We start from the raw sequence: 21497 nt of genomic DNA on the forward strand, positions 1-21497 counted from the left end.
GGTCTCTTGCACCTGTCTCCTCTTTGCCTTCCTCACCGTCTGCTCTCTTCTGGTACGATTGGTGTAATAACCTCGCTGAAGGTCTTGTCCAGAAAGATCTCGTTCTCTCGGATGAGCCTAAGGTCCTCGAGTTCTTTCATCAGTGCTGCAATATGCTCTGTCAGTAGCTGAACGTGCACACACTTTCCACACTTATACGAGCCAACACACCAGAGTCGTTGACCTCCCACATCAAGCACGTAGCACACTGAACCAGCTTGGCAGTCATGTCTTCACCCTCTTCAAATGTGGCGTAATCACTTCACTCAACCTCCTTGTCGAAGACTTCTGAGCTAAAGTCTCACTCTTCAATCCACAGGAACTTCCTTGGACTCTTTTTGGGGCAAGTCTGTGGACTTTTAATTTAGGTTAGAGGAGGAGGGAGGGAGGGAGGCCCTACTTTGTAGGACCTGGGGTCTAGAACACACCCTTTCAAATAACAATCACTTACCTTCCCGACCGGCTTTGCGCTCTGCCTTCACTTCCGCCCAGCTCCCGCCGCTCTCTGATGCGAAAAAACTGATGGAACTCTTTTAATCAGAAAGCAGTGAAAATTGAGTCATTGAGATAGGTGCCTGTCAGGCAAGGGAATTAAAAGTTATCAGGGTAAATGGGAATATGGAATTTAAAACTATTAGTTCAGCCACGATCTTATTGAATGACAGAGAAGGTTGGAGGGACCAAATGGCCTACTTCTGTTCCTAATTTGTATGTTTCTGTGCCTAAATTGCCTTCAGAGAAAAAGCAGGTTTATGAAGCTTGGTTCAAACTGAGCATTAATCCTCTTGGGATGTGGGTGTTGCTGGTTGGCCAGTGTTTATTGCCTGTCCCTAGTTGCCCTTGAGAAGGTGTTGGTGAGCTGCCTTCTTGACCTGTTAGAATTCATGTGCTGAAGGTAGACCCACAATGCCATTAAGAAGGAAATTTTAGGATTTTGACCCAGTGACAGTGAAGGAACTATGATGTATTTCTAAGTAAGGACAGTGAGTGGCTTGAACGTAACTTGCAGGCAGTGGTGTTCCCATGTATGTACTGCCCTTATCCTTCTAGATGGAAGTGGTAGTGTGTTTGGAAGGTGCTAAGGATCTTTGGTAAATTTCTGCCGTGCATCTTCCATATAGTACACATTGTTGCTCCTGAACGTTAGTGTTGGAGGGCATGGATGTTTGTGAATGTGGTGCTAGACAAGCTGACTACTTTGTCCTAGATGGTGTCAAGTTTCCTGAATGTTGTTGGATCTGCTGTCATCCAGACAGGTGGGAAGTATTCCATCATGCTCCTAACCTGTGCCTTGTGGATAGTGGACAGTAGGTGAGTTACACAGTGTAGTATTTCTAGCTTCTGATTTGCTCTTGTAGTTGTTGTTTTTATATGGCGAGTCCATTTCAGTATTTGGCCAATGGTAACCCCAAGGTAGTTTAGCAGAACAGGTGTGGTAACTTTACTGCCACAACTGTTTAATGTGCTGTCTATTCTAAAGTTCAATTATTGATATGTTTCTCTGGTTCAACTGAGTTGGACTTTTCTGTCATCTGCTCACTATTGGAACCTGAAGTAGAGTCGTGTGCTAGTATAAGAGTGAGAGCTGCATCTTCTCAGCGTTGTTGTGCTAGAGACTAGAAAATTTATAACCCTAGCACGAGGTTTTATTTGTTGACCAGGTGACAACAACCTGTTTATGATTAACTGAACTGCGGGTAGGACTGAATAGTTGGAGCCAGGCTAAAGCGTCCGATTGAATAACAATAGTTTGAGAAACCAGTTGGAAAAGATGTTATTGAAGGTGTACTCGACACATAACATTGTGTATATTCTGCACGCATGAGTAAACTTGCAGTTTGACATTGCAAATTGTTCTCTTGGTTTTAGTTTTGTATGTAGCCTTTGTAGGTACTCTGCAAGTGGAATGATATGTTTTTTTAAAATTTGTTAAACATTTGATTTAAAAGTGGAAGGTGAATTAAATAAAAGTGGAGGCTCTTAGTAGATTTTTCTGCATTCCCACAAAAGTTTATAGATCTTCTACAGCAGTGCATCCAAGAGGAGAACAAAGATGTTCCAAGGTGAGTAATGTTTTGAAATGTGCAGAATATTTACTATTTTTGATTCCTTCGATAAATACACAGAAGTGCAAGGTTTGATTTTTTTTTTCAAATGATAAAAGGTTGATGTTACAATATAATTTAATTCAAACCCAGAATTAGTCTGAAAGAATGTTCACCAGCTTATGCATAAATACATTACTTTTAAAATGTGCATTGAAGTGGAGAAAGATCTTCTCAACTTCTTTTACAGTAAGATGAGGCAGGAAAAGAGATGCAGCACTAAGGATTACTAATGAAGAACTACTCTGTGAATATGCATAAATAGTATGTATGAGGAAGTAAAATTGTGGTATCCAATAAGCAAATAGGAAAAGAACGAAACTCTAAAGTGGAGATATATGCAGTCAGGTATTTCTAAAATAAAAGCCAAACTTTTTACAAATACTCAACAGATCAGGCAGCGTCTGTGGAAAGAGAAACCGAGTTAATGCTTCATATTAATGTTTCTCCAAAATTACTGAAAATTAAACTTGAATCCTGTATTTCTTTTCTTCTTTCGCTGTGAGACCGGGAGGGAGAATGTACTTTCAGTACGCACACCAACTGTCTGCCAGACCTGAACAGTAAATTCAAAAAAAGTCTTGTCATTTCATTGGGAACAATAATTCAGATTCATAGGAAAATAAGTTCTTGTGGAATGTCTCTAATACATTTAGAAAAATTCATTAGGTCATATCTATTTGACAAAATCAAATATGTAGACCATTTTGTTTTTGCTTCCCTTCCTAGGAGACCTCCTTGGCTATCAGCGACAGTTTATTACTTTTCAGGCAATTGTATTGGTATCTCATGAAGTTCTATCTTTAGATCTCTTCCTCAGATGTGCACATTTTTGATCATAATTTTGAGCTGCTAACAATATAAAGTTACTGGGGTGTGATGTATTTGAATGATATGTTATCATTTGCCATCTTCATGAGTTAAAATTCTACAAATATAGTTTGAGCCTATGTGTCTTACAGATTCCTGCTGCAGTTAGTTTCTTCAGCACCTGTATTTGACTGTACACCTGCCTATCTAAATGTTGTGGAGACCAATGCTTTCAAACACTTGACCCACCTTTCTTTAAAATTACTACATGGAACTGATGTGGAAATAAAGAAATACTTAGCTGCCTGTTTAAAATGTATAAAGGTAATTCTGTATGTGTTTGTCCTATCGTAATGCACATTTTCACAAAGGTAAGAATAAGCAGGGAATGTCACCTAACATTTCAACTCATCCTTCCATGGTGCTTCTTCGCAACATCTTGACTGCTTTCTCTATTACCTGCAGAATCTTCGCTTCCATAACTGGAAGTCTTTAGCAAGTATTCATAATTTGCATGAAAAAACATTTATTGAAGTCCATTCTGGACTTTTTCCCCACGGTTATTTGTTCTTATTCAATCTTGAGATGTGTGCCTGCAAGCAAAGGTAGTGTTCATTAACCATTTAATGCCCTAAAAGATTGGTGGTAAGCTGAATTCTTTGTATCAGTTGATGTAATCACTAAGCTTGTTAGGGCACTTCAGCGGATGGGATAATAGTCATTTTGGTATGGACAATAATCATAAAATAGTTAAGGATAGCAGTTGTCATTCCTACAGGACATTGGTGAGCCAACTGGATATCTGTGTCAATCCAATTTCATGGTTGCTTTTACTAATACCAGCTTATTATTTGTTTTAAACCAGATTCAAATTCTTGAATTGTCATTTTGGAGGATTAATCCAGATCTTTGGATTGCTAGTCCAGTACTGTATCTCTGTCTATAACTTGTGGTTCAAAATAAAAAATAGTGGATTTATATTTTAATTTCTGTTTAGATCTGGATATATAATTTCAATTAGCTTAGTATTTTATATTTCTGTCGATCCCTAAACATTATTCACATTTCAAATGTGACAAGTGAAGTAATGTAAATAATCCTGTTTTGATCATTCGCGAGTGTCACTGGCATGGTCCGCATTCATTGCCTGTTCCTAATTGTGAGTTAGGCCTCTTGAACTGGTGCAGTTCATACAATGAAGTTACTCTCGCAGTACTCTGGCAATGAATGAGGTGTGATGTATGTCCCAGGTTAAATCATGTTTGACATTCATAGGGAGCTTGCAGTTGATGGTGTTTTTATGTATCACCTGCCTGCAACCTTCTAGGTTATAGAGATCTTGTGTTTTTGAAGAAACCTTAATGAACTGCTGCACTGTAGCAATGTTGCAGTGGGGATGGAGAGTGTGTATAACTCTGTTAATGAAGAAGTGGACTGTCTTGACTTGGTTGGTGTCATGCTTAACTGCTTCATCCATATTCCTTCACACTCCTGACTTTTTCGTGTAGATGGTGGACAGGCTTCTGAGAGTCATTAATATTGTTAGTTATGCTGAGCACTAGGAAGTGTAAAATTTATGTAAATGGAATCGTATTTCGTTTCTCTCTTGATCATGCTGTACTGTGCATATGACAGTATTGAATTTTATATTTATGTAACCAGTTCTTAATCTTTAATTTGATTTAATATGAAAACCTGTTGAACATTTGTGTATTTCAGATGTTGTTTTTATTTGTCCTTAATCTGCTTTTTGTTTTTGAGAGCTGTGTTTAAATATGATGTAGATTGTTGCAAAGTCTTCCAGGAAGATTTTTCTAATTTTATCAATACCATGAAAACAATATCCGGGTCTTTGCAAATTGCTTCTACCTTCTGTTAAAGACTATACTGTAGTTTGCTTGTTGTTCTAATTTGTTTGCTGAAATACATTTAAAATATTAGCACTATAAAATACATCTCTTTTTAAATTCAGGCTGCTGAGTTTGTTTGAAAGAAACTTAATGCATTATAACACATTTATCGTGTGGCCAATGTCCCAAATTGCTGATATTTGACCTCTATTTTTTCAGGATGAAAAGTTGCTGTTAGAAGAGCAGCTTAAAAAAACCTAAGATGACCTGAACAAGCAATTAACAGACAACCAAAAGGTATGCTGAAATTTCAACTACAACCTAGTGATCAGGCTTTCAGATTTTTACTGAATTTCCACTTACTATTGTTAATATGCCATAGATATTGATGTTTGAAGTCTCTCAAAATCATTCCAAAGCTGAGGTTTGACTTGTATGTTGAGTATAAAATGTAAATCATTGTTGGTGGTTGTCACTTCAAAATGTGACCTATCCTATCCTATCACCCACATAACCTAACACCGTTAACCCTTCATCTTAGCGCCCATCCTCCTTCCTCCCACTTGGTTCCCTATTCTCTCACGAGGCAACTTGACTCCATACCCCTCAACCACTTGTATGCTACTTGTGCACTTTTGCATACCTGCCATCCTACCCTTTCACCCACTTCCTGCTTCCCAATGCTGTCATGCCTTGCTACCCTACCCCTTCACCCCGATTATCTGATATCCTTCCCCCTTGCCTTTCTGCCACCATACTCCTCACTTATCTGCCATTCTACCTCTTCATTATTCTACTTTCTGTCAGTTTGTCAGAGGCTTTGTGACCTTTTTTAAGCTATGTTTATTTCTGAATGTACAAAGTAGGAATAGCAGTTGACTCTTGGAGCCTGTTGCAAATTGTATTGATCTGTTTGTATTGCAAATTCCACATTCTACGTCTGAAACTCCAAATTTTGCATTTAACAACAATCTATCCACTTCTATCCTGAAAATATTCAATGATCGCATCTCCACTGCTTTTGTGCAACTTTTTTTCCCGATCAACTGAGAAAACATTTGTCCTCTTTTGTGACCTGAAAAAAAGCAGCCCTTAATTTTAAAATTTTTAAGTGTATCTTAATTCTCAACTGTTCTGCAAGAGGGAATCTCCTTTCTATATCCACCTTGTCAAGACTCATTCAGGATACTATAAACTTATATTAAATCACCATTCACTCTCTTAAACTCCATTGGAATCAAGCTCAGCTTGTCCAACTGATCCTCATCAGACAACTCACTTATTCCAGGTAGCAATCTAGTCTTCTCTGAACTGCCTCAATGCACTTGTATCCTTCCTTAAAAAAGGATATGAAAACTGTGCACTCTGTTCGAGATATGGTCCTACCAATGCCCTCTAATTCTGAAACATAAAAACCTTATATTTATGTTCAGTTCCTCTCATAATAAAATATAGCATCTCTTTAGTCATCTTTATTTTGTGCTATACCTGCATACTTACTTTTTGGTTCCTATACCTGAACACCTAAATGTTTCTGCACTTCAGAATCCGATAGTCATTCTCCACTTAAGTCCTACTCTGCTTTTCTATTCTTCATAATAAAGTAGACAACTCCATATACAGTATTCCCATATTGTACTCCATCTGCCATATTTTTGCCTAACTACTCCATTTCCTACATCTGTCGGCAACCTCCTTATGTCTTTGCAACATCCTTTCCTACCTATCTTTGTTTTGTCTTCAAATTTAGCTGTCTTGCCTTCATTCCCCTCACCCAGATCATTGATGTAAATTGTAAAAATTGAGACCCCAGCAGAGATCCCTGGGGACTCCACTGATCACATTCTACCAATCAACCAAAGACCTATTATGCATGCAGTCTGCTTCCTGTTGACAGCTAGTCTTCTATCCATAATTAATATGTTGCACCCTATGCAATGAGCTTTTCTACACTGCAATAAGCCTTATTGAAATATGGAAGCAAATTGCTATCACAAGGGACCATGGCTCCCGTGGCGACTCACTCCTCCACTGTCTGCATGATTTGCTGCTCTCCATTTGTTGGATGAATCCGGCAATGGAAGTCAAACCCAAAATATTGTAGAAAGTAAAATTGGAACTCTGCTCTGGGTTGGAACTAAGGATGCAGGTGTGGGCCTACATCTTCAGTACCAGATGCAAAGACTTCATTTAACTTGTTCTGAATCACTTGGGCTATGACATTGTTGTAAGGATCCCACTGTGAATCAGCTATGCTACTTACAGCTTCAGAATCATCCGTTCATGTTCTCTTTAGCTCTCCATTCACTGATGTTTTTTGAACAATCTAATGACAGTTCGTGTATTAATAACATGCTGCGATTTGACATTAAATCCACATTATCCATCATGCAAGGCAATATCCACATTTACACTCCTTTTGTGAAGGCTCTCCCCCCCCCCACCCAATCAACCACTCCCCTCTGGGCATGAATGTTATCTTTGAATGGCTTGTTAATGCATATGCCCAAATTTGAAATACAGACTTTGAGTCTCTGTTTTCTCTTGGATGTGTGTTTCATATCAATCTATAACTTCACTCCATCCTCATTTACCCAACTGTTGTCATGGATGCCCACAAAACCTTCGCCAGGGAACTTAATTTTCAACGTGTTTCAATGTGTTTAAATTACCAAAGGTTTCAGTTTTGTTCCAATGGCTTTGCTGACTTCATGTGTCGTATAACAGTGAAGATTGTCTTCCCGCATCCTGTGGCTTCCCACATGTACTGTTTCCGAACCTTTCCATTCTACAGTTTGGATATTGTATATTTTGAAATTAATTGGAACTTTTATCTGCATTTTCGATGTGACATGATGGGTATTTGTGTTTATGTCACTGTATGATGAAGAATTGCTAGTAATATTGGCCTTTACCTCCTGGTGGTCAGCCATCCTTGGTCTTCTGCAACACTACACACTGTTGTTTCATAAGACAGCTATATCAACTAGTTGCTACACTGAAATCTTTTCTGGACTTGGAGGTTGCTTTGACGCTTTAAATGTATGAGTATACACACATTGCATTTTCAGGTGTCATTGACATTCTGTTAATTTTTAATGCCCTATTCCAGTGTTTAATCAGAATTAGGTTGATGGTAGTAAATTCTGGCAATTTTTGCACGTTTACATTTGACGTTTTTTTTACATATTAATCAAATGTAAGCTCAGATGCTACTCCAATGCAAAAAACATGAATACAGTAAACTGTTATTAAGCAATTTTTTTCAAGCTACTTAATTTCTGAATACCATATAATTTACTATGCATTTTAATGAATTATACAAGATTACTGTATGTTTTTGTTGCCTAATGTAAAATTAAGTATAGCTACAACTGTGTGAAAAGTTTTATTTAGACATTGTCAGAAAAGAGCAGTGAACTGGACAGGCTAAGAAGTGAATGGGCAACACAAACAGCAAGAATAAATGATCAGTATTTCCAAGAACTAACAACTGAGAGAGAACGGTTTCATCAACTAAGTCACCTTTCACTGGTGGTTATATTTTATGGCTATAAATAGTTATCAATTCTGACAACCACGAATGTAAAGGAGGGAGAGGTGGGTAAGAAAAGTGGGTGTATGGGAGGGTGGAGAAAAGGGAGGGAGTCTGAAGACGGGGTGTAGTGCAGAGGGGGGAGTGGAGAAAGGGGATATGGATTGACTCATGAAGGGGTCAGGAGGGGGAGCACATATGGGTATGAGGAGGTAAGAGGAGAGGAACAAAGAATAGGGGAACCAGCAATGTGTGCAGAGGAGAAGAGTTGAAGTGGGTCAGGAAGAGGAGCAATAGCCAAGGACAAGAGTATGAAGTGGGGGGTGTGCATGCAGAGGGGATGAAAGGGTTGAGAGGAAGGAGAGTGTGAGTGAGGACCAGAAGTTTAGGGAGGGGATTGAAAGTTTGTGAGAAGATTTGTAGCTCAGGTGCTCGTTATTGTGGTGCTGTTCGCCAAGCTGGGAATTTTTGTTGCAGACGTTTCGTCCCCTGTCTATGTGACATCCTCAGTACTTGGGAGTCTTCTGTGTTGTTTCCTCCGGCATTTATAGTGGTTTGTCTCTGCCGCTTCCGGTTGTCAGTTCCGGCTGTCTACTGCAATGGCCGGTATATTGGATCCAGATCGATTTGTTTGTTGATAGAATCTGTGGATGAGTGCCATGCTTTTAGGAACTCCCTGGCTGTTCTCTGTTTGGCTTGTCCTATAATAATAGTATTGTCCCAGTCGAACTCATGTTGCTTGTCATCTGTGTGTGTGGCTACTAAGGATAGCTGGTCGTGTCGTTTCGTGGCTAGTTGCTGTTCATGGATATGGATCGTTAGCTGTCTTTCTGTTTGTCCCACGTAGTGTTTTGTGCAGTCCTTGCATGGGATTTTGTACACTACGGGGTTGGTTTTGCTCATGCTGGGTATCGGATCCTTTGTCCTGGTGAGTTGTGTCTGAGAGTGGCTGTTGGTTTGTGTGCTGTTATGAGTCCTAGTGGTCGTAGTAGTCTGGCTGTCAGTTCAGAAATGTTCTTGATGTATGGTAACGTGGCTAGTCCTTTGGGTTGTGGCATGTCCTCATTCCGTTGTCTTTCCCTTAGGCATCGGTTGATGAAATTGCGGGGGTATCCATTTTTGGCGAATATATTGTAGAGGTGTTCTTCTTCCTCTTTTTGCAGTTCTGGTGTGCTGCAGTGTGTTGTGGCCCTTTTGAACAGTGTCTTGATGCAACTTCTTTTGTGTGTGTTGGGGTGGTTGCTTTCGTAGTTCAGGACTTGGTCTGTGTGTGTGGCTTTCCTGTATACCTTTGTGGTGAATTCTCCGTTCGGTGTTCTCTGTACCATTACGTCTAGGAATGGGAGTTGGTTGTCCTTTTCTTCCTCTCTAGTGAATCTGATTCCTGTGTGTGTGGCGTTGATGATCCGGTGTGTGTTTTCTATTTCCGTGTTTTTAATGATTACAAAAGGTGTCATCCACATATCTGACCCAGAGTTTGGGTTGAATTTGTGGTAAAACTGTTTGTTTTAATCTTTGCATTACAGCTTCTGCTATGAGTCCAGAGATGGGTGAGCCCATGGGTGTGCCGTTGATTTGTTCTTATATTTGGTTGTTGAATGTGAAGTGTGTTGTGAGGCACAGGTCCAGTAGTTTGAGTATGCAATCTTTGTTGATAGGTTCCCCATCTTGTTGTAATGCAAAGATTAGAACAAATAGGCTTACCGCAAATTCAACCCAAACTCTGGGTCAGATATGTGGATGACACCTTTTGTAATCATTAAAAACACGGAAATAGAAAACACACACCGGATCAACACTCACAGGAATCAGATTCACTAGAGAGGAAGAAAAGGACAACCAACTCCCATTCCTAGACATGATGGTATAGAGAACACCGAATGGAGAATTCACCACAAAGGCAAACAGGAAAGCCACACACACAGACCAAGTCCTGAACTATGAAAGCAACCACTCCAACGCACACAAAAGAAGTTGCATCAAGACACTGTTCAAAAGGGCCACAACACACTGCAGTAAACCTGAACTGCAAAAAGAGGAAGAAGAACACCTCTACAATATATTCGCCAAAAATACAAAATCCCATGCAAGGACTGCACAAAACACTACGTGGGACAAACAGAAAGACAGCTAACGATCCATATCCATGAACAACAACTAGCCACGAAACGACACGACCAGCTATCCTTAGTAGCCACACACACAGATGACAAGCAACATGAGTTCGACTGGGACAATACTATTATTATAGGACAAGCCAAACAGAGAACAGCCAGGGAGTTCCTAGAGGCATGGCACTCATTCACAGATTCTATCAACAAACAAATCGACCTGGATCCAATATATAGGCCATTGCAGCAGACAGCTGGAACTGACAATCAGAAGCGGCAGAGACAAACCACTATAAATGCCGGAGGAAACAACACAGAAGCGCTTCACAGGAGGCTCCCAAGCACTGAGGATGTCACATAGACAGGCGACCAAACGTCTGCAACACAAATTTCCAGCTCGGCAAACAGAACCACAACAGGGGGTTGAAAGCCTACACTTTTGGGGGTGAAGGGGAATGGGGGGTTGGAGCACATGGGGATGAAGATTCAGGAAGAAGAGGGGTAGCATGTGGGGATGATTTTGAAAGGGTGCATTGGCATGTCCAAGGATGAAGATGGCTGATGAGGAAGTGGCGCAAGAACAGGGAAGAGGAGGGATAGCATACACACCCAAGGTGGGGGAGCACATGATAAAGGCTTCTATGCCTGCACTGTGGTGCTATCAAATGTCATATTTGTAACTGTACTAGAGGAATATTGAGGTATTTAGAATTCTGGAGAATTAGGATAATGACTAGAACAGGAAATAGTATGACATTAGAAAGTTCAGTATGAGGGGTAGGCTGTAAAGTCTAATTTAGGATTAATGTGTATGTATGTAAATGTAGGCAGTGTGGCAAATAAGATTGGTGAGTTGCAAGCATGGCTAGCCAAATGGAAATATGTGGACAGAAACCTGGATCCTACAAGGGCAGGACTTGTACTGGGGAATATTTAATACAAAGTGCTTGAGTAAGAATGAACAGGAAGGAAAGACGGAAGATGGCTCATACTTTCAATTACCATATTTATCTTCTAATTGTAAACAAACACTGCTAATTTAAAAGTCAACTTTTTCTGAAACAATATTGACCTTCCCTGTGGCATAAGTGTTTTTAGTAACCCATAGAAAGGGAAAGGCTTATGCCTGAAACGTCGATTCTCCTGTTCCCTGGATGCTGCCTGACCTGCTGCGCTTTTCCAGCAACACATTTTCAGCTCTGATCTCCAGCATCTGCAGACCTCACTTTCTCCTCATAGAAAGGGAAAAGCCTGAATGCTTGGAATTGCTTTCCCAAATAATTAAATAGTGTATTCAAATCATTTGAGTTAACTCAAGGTTGTACTGGATGGATGATTGTAGATTTCAGAGCTGTCTAGGGACAGTTACAATAATAATAAATAAAGTAGACCTTTACATATACTTAGGCTGTGGTCAGATGTAAATGTCGTTTTGAAGTGAACAAGCGCTGAGGAGCCCATGCTGTTCTATAATCTGACAAGATAGGGTAATGACATTGTATGTATTGCATTGTCTTGTTCAATTGCACAGGATAAATAAGAAAAGAATAATAATTTGGTGCCTTTTGTCTTTGTTACAAACTTCATTCCTAACTTTCAAATTAAAATGCTTTGTGCAGACAATCCACTGAGATGATAGCTTATTAAACAAGTGGTTTTATATTCCTTTGACCATAGAACCCAGCTACTGAATGTTGTTTAAGCATTGTTTCTGTTTTTATTCAAGTTCTGATACGATGGCAGCAGCAACTTGAACAGCAGAGAAAGGAATTGAAATCTTATCACAAGAGAAGCCTTCAGCAATTACAGAACAGCCTGGCAGAATTAGAGACTATAAACAAAGAGCTTATTGAAAGGCGATACAAAGCAGAATGTGTCACCCAAGAAATGAAAGCAAAACTTTCAGGCTCAGAAGATGTAAGTGTTCTTCTCCATTTACTTCATGGAAAATTGAAGTTTAGTAATTACTGGAAACTTTACATTTGATTTTTGTTGATAGGAGTGCTACAGAGCAAAGCAAGAAGCCCAGTCATTACGTGAGGAGAACTCCATGCTTTATGCAGAATGCCATGAAAAGGATAAGTTGATTAATCAGCTGCAAACTCATGTTGCTGTTTTCGAGCAAGAGATCAAAGACAAGGACCAATTGTTTTCTAGAACTAAGGAAGTATTGGAAGCAACTCGGCAACAAAAGGTGGATGCATTTTTGTCTCATTCCAGTGGTATTTTTGTATTAGAACTATTTACTTTACAATGTCTTTCAATGACTCTCCTAATGAAGTATATGTAGTTTCCAAAAGTAAGACCCATGTTTTCCAGTAGATGAAATTTGCATTCTTGTAGCACAGACCTTGTCATTATCCTTATCTCGTCAGATTAAACAACAGGATGGATTCCTCCGTGCTCAGTGTCTTGTTCGCTTCAAGATAGTATACACTTTGGATGCACTTGGTCAGATGTATATGTAATAGTCTATTTTAATTATATGCAAGAGAAGCTAAATATAGTAAGTATCCAATTGTACAATGGGTTGGATATCACACATCCACACGTTTTTATGTGGTAACCATATTCGTCTTTGGGCTCCTTCCTGCACTTCTGGTAATGCCCAGTATTGACTTTTGATTTTGCTAAAGGATCTATTGACCAATCAGAATGGCCAGCAACTCACGAGGGCAGTTTTTCCAAGTGAGAGATAGAAATCCTAGACTTAGCCAATTTAGCCTGTCCACAGCACATTATATGTTCAGTAATTTCTGAAACTGATGAGAAAAGATTTTACACTGCCTTCAAAGAGTTTTTCTTTAGCCAGAATCATGATAGTAGGCAGTGGTAAGTTGAAAACCTCAAACTTAAGATAAAACAAATTATTCATACTTGCTGTGCAACCAAGATTTTAAGCCATTTCCATCACCAAAGTCTAAGCGACCACAGTGTTCTCCTAATAGATTAAGCTAGAGACTGGCTGCAAAATTAAGTAGAGGCTGAAAATGGATGCAGAGAATGCAGTGCATGATTAATATCTGTCTGTTGCTTCCACTGTAAACTTCATACTGCCCTCTTATTTCCATGGTGACAGCATGCAGTCAGGGCTAAGTGTACTGGAGAGTGGCTACAGAAAAGTGCAAGGGGTGGAACATTGTCAGGGGGGGTGCTCAGTGCTTTTTAAAACTAGCCTGCAATTGTTAAAGAAGAGCTAAATTTTAAGTTGAGCAGATGCTGGAAGTCATTCTAAACTTTAATTTGGCTTGGGAAAGACCCAAGAATGGAATAGCATGGCAGACAGGGCTGTTCATAGCACTAGAGACCTTGGATGTAGGAGCTGGCTAGAAGGAGAAGAGGATTTGATCTACAAAGAGTCAAGAGGTCACTGCAAAGGCAGCGGCAGTACAAATGTTTCAGGATCAGTGTTGGCATTCTAGCCCCAAGGACCTAAATGCAGTGCCACAAGAAATTTTAGGAACCTCCTATGAATGGTTAAGCTCAATTATTAAATGTGATTTCCTGACTAACTGCGCTATTAGCTTTATATGCTGAACCAGATCGCTATCATTTATCTTCCAACGACCTTGCTCATAATTCATACATTCAATGACACTGCTGGAGTCCGATCATCATAACATATTGACTACTCAGTATGGTTTCAGTGTTTTGTCCTCGTCCCCTCCCGAATGACTCAATTGGCACTAAATATGGCTAGTACTAGATGTGTGCAAATACTATTTTGGATCCAAAGTGGCACTTATTGGTGTGAAAACACCAATGTTTTACAACCAAACTTTGATCTATTAAACTTACTGCTTCTCCAGTTTATGAAATCTCATATGTTTAAAATCACAAACGGTATGACACAGCTATCTCATAATGTTCCAATACAATTAGTTTACAAAAATAGGCAATGTCACCAAATCAGGAAAACTACTATGCCATATGAAGTGGACATTGTCTTACTCACCAAATATACAGTTATTAAAGAAAAATTATGTTGGAGGTGTGCTGGAGCACTCTGATGTTGTGAGAATACAACTAAAAGAGCATATGTAACATTTTAAAGCAGTTTAGCACAAATTTAAGTGTAATTTACCTGGAATGAAATACAAGTCTATTTTCAGCTCCTTATAATTGTTTTAGGTATCATTTGAAGAAAACTCAGAAAAAGCAAGTTCAAGTGGAAAAACTGGAAACCATTGTGAAATCTCTGTCTGAAGAGCTGCTTAAGGTGTGTTGTGTGTACTGTACACCTATAAGTATTGATTTTCAGTATGTCATTTCTAAGCTTGTTAAAATGTATCAAGTGGAGCATACTGAGGAAAAGGAGGTTTCTAATGTATGTATCAAGTAGTGAAATGTCTGAGAATTATGCACATTTTCATCCTTTTGAGTTTGCTTTAAGGCAAGCCCTTAGCTCAAAGTTGCTTATGTTTCATCCTGAGCCATTTTATCTTGGCAGTTTTTGTAAATGGTGATGTGTCATTGCCTTCCAGTCTTGGAGCAGGACAATTCAGGTGCCAAATCTACCTCAGCTGGAATGGGACTAGAACCTGCATTATTTGATCATCTAAACCATGATTGCCAGCTCAGCTAATCGACCTCCATGTGTATGCTTAACATTCTCTTATTTAAGTATTTATGAACTTAGATCATGCACATTCTCTTACTCTTTCTGTTTTATAATTTACTGTCCACCAGTCTAAGTCTATTATATTATCCAGCAACAATTTTTATGAATCATCCTTTGAATAGGGACATTTTCAGGAATTTCTTTCCCCATCCTTGCCAATGCTTGTCTGTCTGTTTTAAATCCAGGTTGCTTGCAATTGATGAATATTAAAGTAATCTTGAACAGACCTTATCCTGCATCTGTTTGATACACTGAATCAGGTTGTGGATGTACTAATTAAAGAAGCACCCAACATTCAGTTGAGGCTCATTTTATTAACGTTTACTTAGAGTTGGTGCAATTGCTTTACTGGGCTCTTGAAGGTGTTTTTCACTAATTGCTGAATCTATTACAAGAAAAAAGTGAGACCCAGCTACACAGGCATTTGTTGAAGAACATCTTGGTCCACAACATCAAAAAGAAATGACATAGCAGGGAAGGAAAATTGCAAGGATGGGGAAAGAAAGTGGATGGGGAGACAGGGCGACATCCTGAACCAGATCTGACTGAATGGACTGAGAATTAAATTAATTTCCCCACCTCAACAGGAACCCATCATTCTTTCTCTCCCAATCGCAGCATCCTATTGTCAACATTCAGAAATAAAAACCACTCCCAAAGCTTTCACAACATATGTCTCTTTACAAAACACAAATGAATTGTTCACCGCAGTGCAATCCTTAATTCAGCAGCAATGCCATGTTTGGACAAAAGTTGTTGACTTACTGTTCAGAGACTGCTGGATAACCTCAAACCGCTCCAGAGTCTGGCTTTGGAGTCATGAACTTGGCATGGTTGGCAGTGGTCTGGTAGAGTTGGCTTTGGAACAGCAAAGGTAGTGGCAGAGTGGGAATGTTGGGAGTACAAATGCTGCAGCCGTGAAAGGTCCCAAGTTTGTCTTCCATGGTACTGTTGGAATGGTGTGTCAGCATTAGTAATGTAATAAGAGCTCTTTCATGCATTGAGATCTGTGTCCACAATGGCATGGTAGCAATGTTGAATATTATGACTTGAAAGATGAGGAAGCTACTGCCTGCCTGTGGCCCTTTTGCTGGTCCCATTATGCACAGCAATATGCTGTACACCTGAATAGTGATCCAATTTTTTCAAAGTCCAATTTCCTCCTCAAATCTTGGAAATGAAGTATCCATATTACTTTAGAAAACTTCATGAATTTAGACTTGATGAATTAAGTAATATACTGAAATAAAGAGAACTTGTGACCACATTGTGATACTTTAAATTGTAATAAGTCATCTTTTTACATTATAGTAATAACAAGGTATCATTACTCCTTTATTCACAAAGCCAAGAATGAGTGTAAGGTGTCATCATTTTAAGTTAGCAAATTATAGTGTGTTTTGTCTGTTTGACCATGGACATGCTACAATACCAGATATAATGTTGTATATCACACACTAGTTCATTGTCAGCTGGGGCATATTTAATGGCTGACCAATTCTGCTATGCAAAGAGTTTCTAAGTGATATCATGGATAGGTCCCAATTTCCTGCATCTGAGCATTTTGGACACTTGTGGAAATTGATTTTGATGCATACCGTTAACTTGTACTTTTGTCCTTAACTTCAACTTTTAGAATGGCTGCGTCCATAGTCTAAGTAAATTACATGAAAGCTTGGTATCATCTCCAGTTCAAAGCTAAATTTCTATCCTCCACCAAGGTTGCTAATTTTCATGAAATTCCAGACCCTCCACATCAAAAACTCTCATCCCAACACATGGGCAAACTTTTGAGGAAAAAAAGAATGTGCCTCCAATGAAATTTCACTGGCCATTAACTCAAAGCGGAAATATAATCTGAGATGTGTTTTGACTTAGTGTACCCATAATCCATATTCAGCCAAAATGTATTTAATTGTCATTGCTTTGCTAAATGTTTAATTATAACCTCTACCAACTTTTAACAGGCTAATAAAATTTTCAAAAAATTACAAAGCAATACGAAAGCACTAATGGAAAAGCTGAAAGTAAAAAATACGGTCACAATACAACAAGAAAAACTGCTATCAGAGAAAGAAAAGCAATTGCAGAAACAATAGACAGAGCTAGGGGAAGCTCAGCATAAATTGCAAATCCAAGAGGAGGAGGTAAGGCTCCAAATGCAAAGGGTGTCCATGTGTTGCTTCAATTTGAAAAGCAAGATTTAGAAAAAACTGTTACAATTTAATTTTTTATGATTGGAGTCAGTGATATTTGTCTCTTAGTGTTTGGCTATTTGTATAGTGCATCCAATTTTGCCTCCAAAAATGGCATCTGGGCAGCACTGGTAAGGACATGCAGTTTAATGTAATGACGGCAGTGCTTTCAGTTTGGAACTTTATGCTCCAATTAACAGCCTTTCTTAACCATGTGCACCTGAAGAAGCTTTCAGCATCTGGAAGAATCCCTCAGCATCCTCATTCTGTCCCATCCATATTTGATTTGCCATGTTGAACTAGAGGGTGGCTACAGCATGACAACGGTTACCCTTCAACAAACTCCAGACTGATGTGCAGCCTACTTAAACGTGGATAGCATAAATATAATGAAATTCATGTTGCATTCAAAATATGATGGGGCAGTCCATGAGTACTTGAGCCGTACTTTCATTGCTTGGATTGATCTGGAAGAACCCAGCAATATTTAACAATGTTTGTGCATGCTTTCACGATAGCAAGTGAAGCACTGTTATTGCTATCAGGTATATGATGCTTACATCAGGAAGAGAGGAGGTAACCAATACTGTGATTGGTACTGTCAAAAGAGTCAATAAATGGCAATTTATTCTCCCACCCCCAATTTACTTTTCTTCCCCCCCCCCCCCAGAAATAAACGCTGACATGAAGATTGTAAATCAGATTAATCAATCAAATGTGGTAATATAGCAGGCCAACATCAATTAACAGATTTATAAAATATAGTATCAGTTTTATAGCAGGAAACTGACATTATATAATTCAGCTAGAGCTTTCTCTGCAGCATCCAGACATTGGATGCCAATTGCATTTGCTGCAAACAGTGCATCATGGTTCAGTTTACAAATGTGTTGATTGAGTTGGCCAGTACTTTCATTGTGGCTAAGATGGTCTGTGCAAAATTGGTGACAAGCTCATTCTGGATTCCTCTGTGCTACTGCCATTGAATGCAGGCTTTCTGGCAGAGTTGCTAATACACCAAGCATTTCCTTGTACATATTCATTCTGGAGGCCAGGTTGTCAATGTCTGAATCCGCTGAAACTGGACTTGTGTAGCATTGCCCTCCTATGCTACTCATTTATGCTCTGTCCTACATGCATGCCACTTGTGTCACATGACTAGCACTTTCTTTAAACGGTATCTTGGAGAAGAGATCTTTTAAAAACGAAATCATTATCTGAGCTTGTGGCTGCAAGTACAGAGCAAGTGGAGGTGCTTCTTCTTAGCTGCCTCCCTGCCCCTTCATGACCTGACCAGTTTCTTGGTATCTGAAATGCAAACGTTACAAGGATAGGATTGTGGTTAGTAAAAGACGGTAAGTATGCACTGCACTCTTGCAACATCTGCATCTTGTAAATCAGAAGACGTTATGGAATGAGGAAAAGTTGAGATATAAGAAAGAAGAATGTATGAGAACACCATTATCTTGAGTTCTTTCACTTCCATTAAAGCCATTGCATCGGTGGCTGGTCCTGTAATAACACCGTATCTCCAAAAAATGGGGTAAAGCTATGCCACTGTTGCTGAATTTGGTTAAGCGCCACTTTGTCCTGCAAGAAACTGAGGATTGTGATGTGACTTGTTTGAGTGATGAGGGTTTCATGGTTAAATAGCTAGCTGTGTACAAGCTGGGAGATGAGAGGTTGTGGCTTGTAGAGATATTAAGCATGTGAGGTGAGGCAAAATTATGTAGTAAATGTTGGGAATAGTCATGATGGATAGATATTTTTTGTAGGTGAATCATAGGAGTTTGCATTAAGTAATGTGTCAAGCAATGATGATTTCCAACATTTCTTTGGGATGTTCATTGGCATTGATGTAACGAAGACCCCACTATCAACTTCCTGGGGGTTACTATTGTACAGAAACTGAATCAGCCATATAAATACTATGGCTACAAGAGCAGGTCAAAGGCTAGGAATTCTGCACTGCATAACCTGTCTTGTTCCTCCCTCAAAACCTGCCCACCATTTACAAGGCACCAGTCAAGAGTGTGATGGAATACTCTTCACTTGCCTAGATGTAGCTTTAATACTCAACATTCAACTGACCAGGACAAAGATTCCTGCTTGATTGGTAGCTGATGGATGAGGTACCATGAACACATAATGATAGCAGTGTGCACCATCTACAGAATACATTGTAATAACTCACTCATGTTCCTTCAGTAGCACCTTCCAAACCTGTGACTTTTACCAACTGGAAGGTCGAGACCAGTGGATGTATGGGAATACCACCACTTGAAACTCCTCTTCCAGACATGTACCTTTTTTATTCATATTATTACATTGGAGAGGGTGCAGAAAATATTTACAAGGATGTTGCCAAGACTGGGGGGGTTTGAGAGGCTGGATAAGCTGAGACATTTTTCGCTGAGACTTTTTTCACTGAAGCGTTCGGACGGTGAGGGGTGACCTTTTATAGAGGTTTATAAAATATTTAGGGACTTATCTAAGATGAAAACACAGGTCTTTTCCCTAGGGTTGGGGAGTTGAAAAGTTGAGGGCATAATTTTAATATGAGAGGAGAAAGGTTTAAAAGGGACTTGAGCAACTTTTTCACTGAGGGTAATTCATCTATGGAACAAATTGCCAGAGGAAGTGGTAGATCCAAGTACAGTTACAACATTTAAAAGACATTTGGACAGGTACATGATTAGGAAGGGTTTAGGAGAATATGGGCTAAATGCAGGCAAATGGGACTAGTTTAGTTTGGTAAATTTGGTTGGCATGGAAGTTTGGACCAAAAGGTGTGCTTCTTACTGTATGACTCTAAGATATGGATGTCTCTGGCTAGGCCAGCATTTATTATACATACGTAATTGACTGAGGGCAATTAAGAGTCAACCCTATTTTCTGGGTCTGGATTCACATGTAGGCCAGACTAGATAAAGACAGCAGTGTCCTTCAATAAAGGACATTAGTGAACCAGATGGGCTTTTTCAACAATTGACAATAGTTTCATGATCATCATTTGACTCTTAACTCCAGGCTTTTTAAATTATATTCAGATTATACCATCTGACATGGCAGGATTTAAACTTGGATTCCCAAGACATTACCTAGGTGTCTGAATTAAATTGCCACAGTATTTATATGGCAATAATGCAATGAGACCATCGCCTCCCCTCCTTCGAGCTATATCACAATTTCTTCACTTTCACTGAATCAAAATCCTAAAACTCTCACCCAAAAAGCACTGACTGTCCCTATGCCCCAAGAACTGCAGTACTTTAGCTTACATAGAACATAGAACAATACAGCACAGAACAGGCCCTTCGGCCCACGATGTTGTGCCGAACATTTGTCCTAGCTTAAGCACCCATCCATGTACCTATCCAATTGCCGCTTAAAGGTCACCAAAGATTCTGACTCTGCCACTCCCACAGGCAGCGCATTCCATGCCCCCACATCCTGGTAAATCTTCTCTGCACCCTTTCCAAAGCTTCCACATCTTTCCTAAAGTGAGGAGACCAGAACTGCACACAGTACTCCAAATGTGGCCTAACCAAAGTCCTGTACAGTTGCAACATCACTTCACGACTCTTGAATTCAATCCCTCTGCTAATGAACGCTAATACACCATAGGCCTTCTTACAAGCTCTATCTTACAAGTTACCTTCTAGTCAACTTTGATACGAGCAATAAATGCTGACCTAAATGAAAGAAAGTGAAGCTAGTGGTACACTTGGTAGCATTTGAGACTAAATTAATTGATGTTGATCATTTGTGAGACTATTGAACGTTTTGCAGCATTACATCTAGGTCCTCTGTTCTAGATTTCTGGAGTTGAAAATCCATGACTGTCCTGATTCTGCTCTCTTCACAAAATTTGTCTGGAGTGCTTCCTAACTAGTACGGATTGATGCCATCTCTCCTCTGCACTGAGGCCATCAGATATTTTAATGCAGAGATCAAAATCTTAGAGGCTGCTATCTTTTCCAGGCCAGAATTAGTTGTAGATTAACTTCTAGAATCTTTTCCTTCAGTCAAACTGCACCTCCTTTTAAGAGGTGCAGGCTTACTTTAATTTGTGGTAGATGGTAATGATTTGGTAGCTCTACTTGGACATGCAGTCACTTTAACAGTATGTTCAGTGCCAGCACCATGCTACAATTATATTGATTAGACAGCATGCACTTGTTAATGTGACCATTTCTAGCTCGACTGTTTCATTTCCCAATGTTTATCT

The 21497-nt window shown here is 39.4% G+C and overlaps 1 protein-coding gene across 1 annotated transcript in view; it reads left to right on the forward strand.

Moving 5' to 3' along the window:
- LOC122554073 (spindle assembly abnormal protein 6 homolog) overlaps positions 1 to 21497 on the forward strand; it is a 42075-nt gene that overhangs the window by 7422 nt on the left and 13156 nt on the right. Inside the window, 9 exon segments of the mRNA XM_043698529.1 lie at positions 1989 to 2102; positions 3107 to 3278; positions 5024 to 5101; positions 8201 to 8310; positions 12154 to 12367; positions 12450 to 12644; positions 14582 to 14604; positions 14606 to 14669; positions 17039 to 17218. Of these exon segments, the coding sequence (XP_043554464.1) occupies positions 1989 to 2102; positions 3107 to 3278; positions 5024 to 5101; positions 8201 to 8310; positions 12154 to 12367; positions 12450 to 12644; positions 14582 to 14604; positions 14606 to 14669; positions 17039 to 17218 (1150 nt within the window).

The sequence above is a fragment of the Chiloscyllium plagiosum genome, chromosome 11, assembly GCF_004010195.1.
Source record: "Chiloscyllium plagiosum isolate BGI_BamShark_2017 chromosome 11, ASM401019v2, whole genome shotgun sequence".
Taxonomy (NCBI): Eukaryota; Metazoa; Chordata; class Chondrichthyes; order Orectolobiformes; family Hemiscylliidae; genus Chiloscyllium; species Chiloscyllium plagiosum.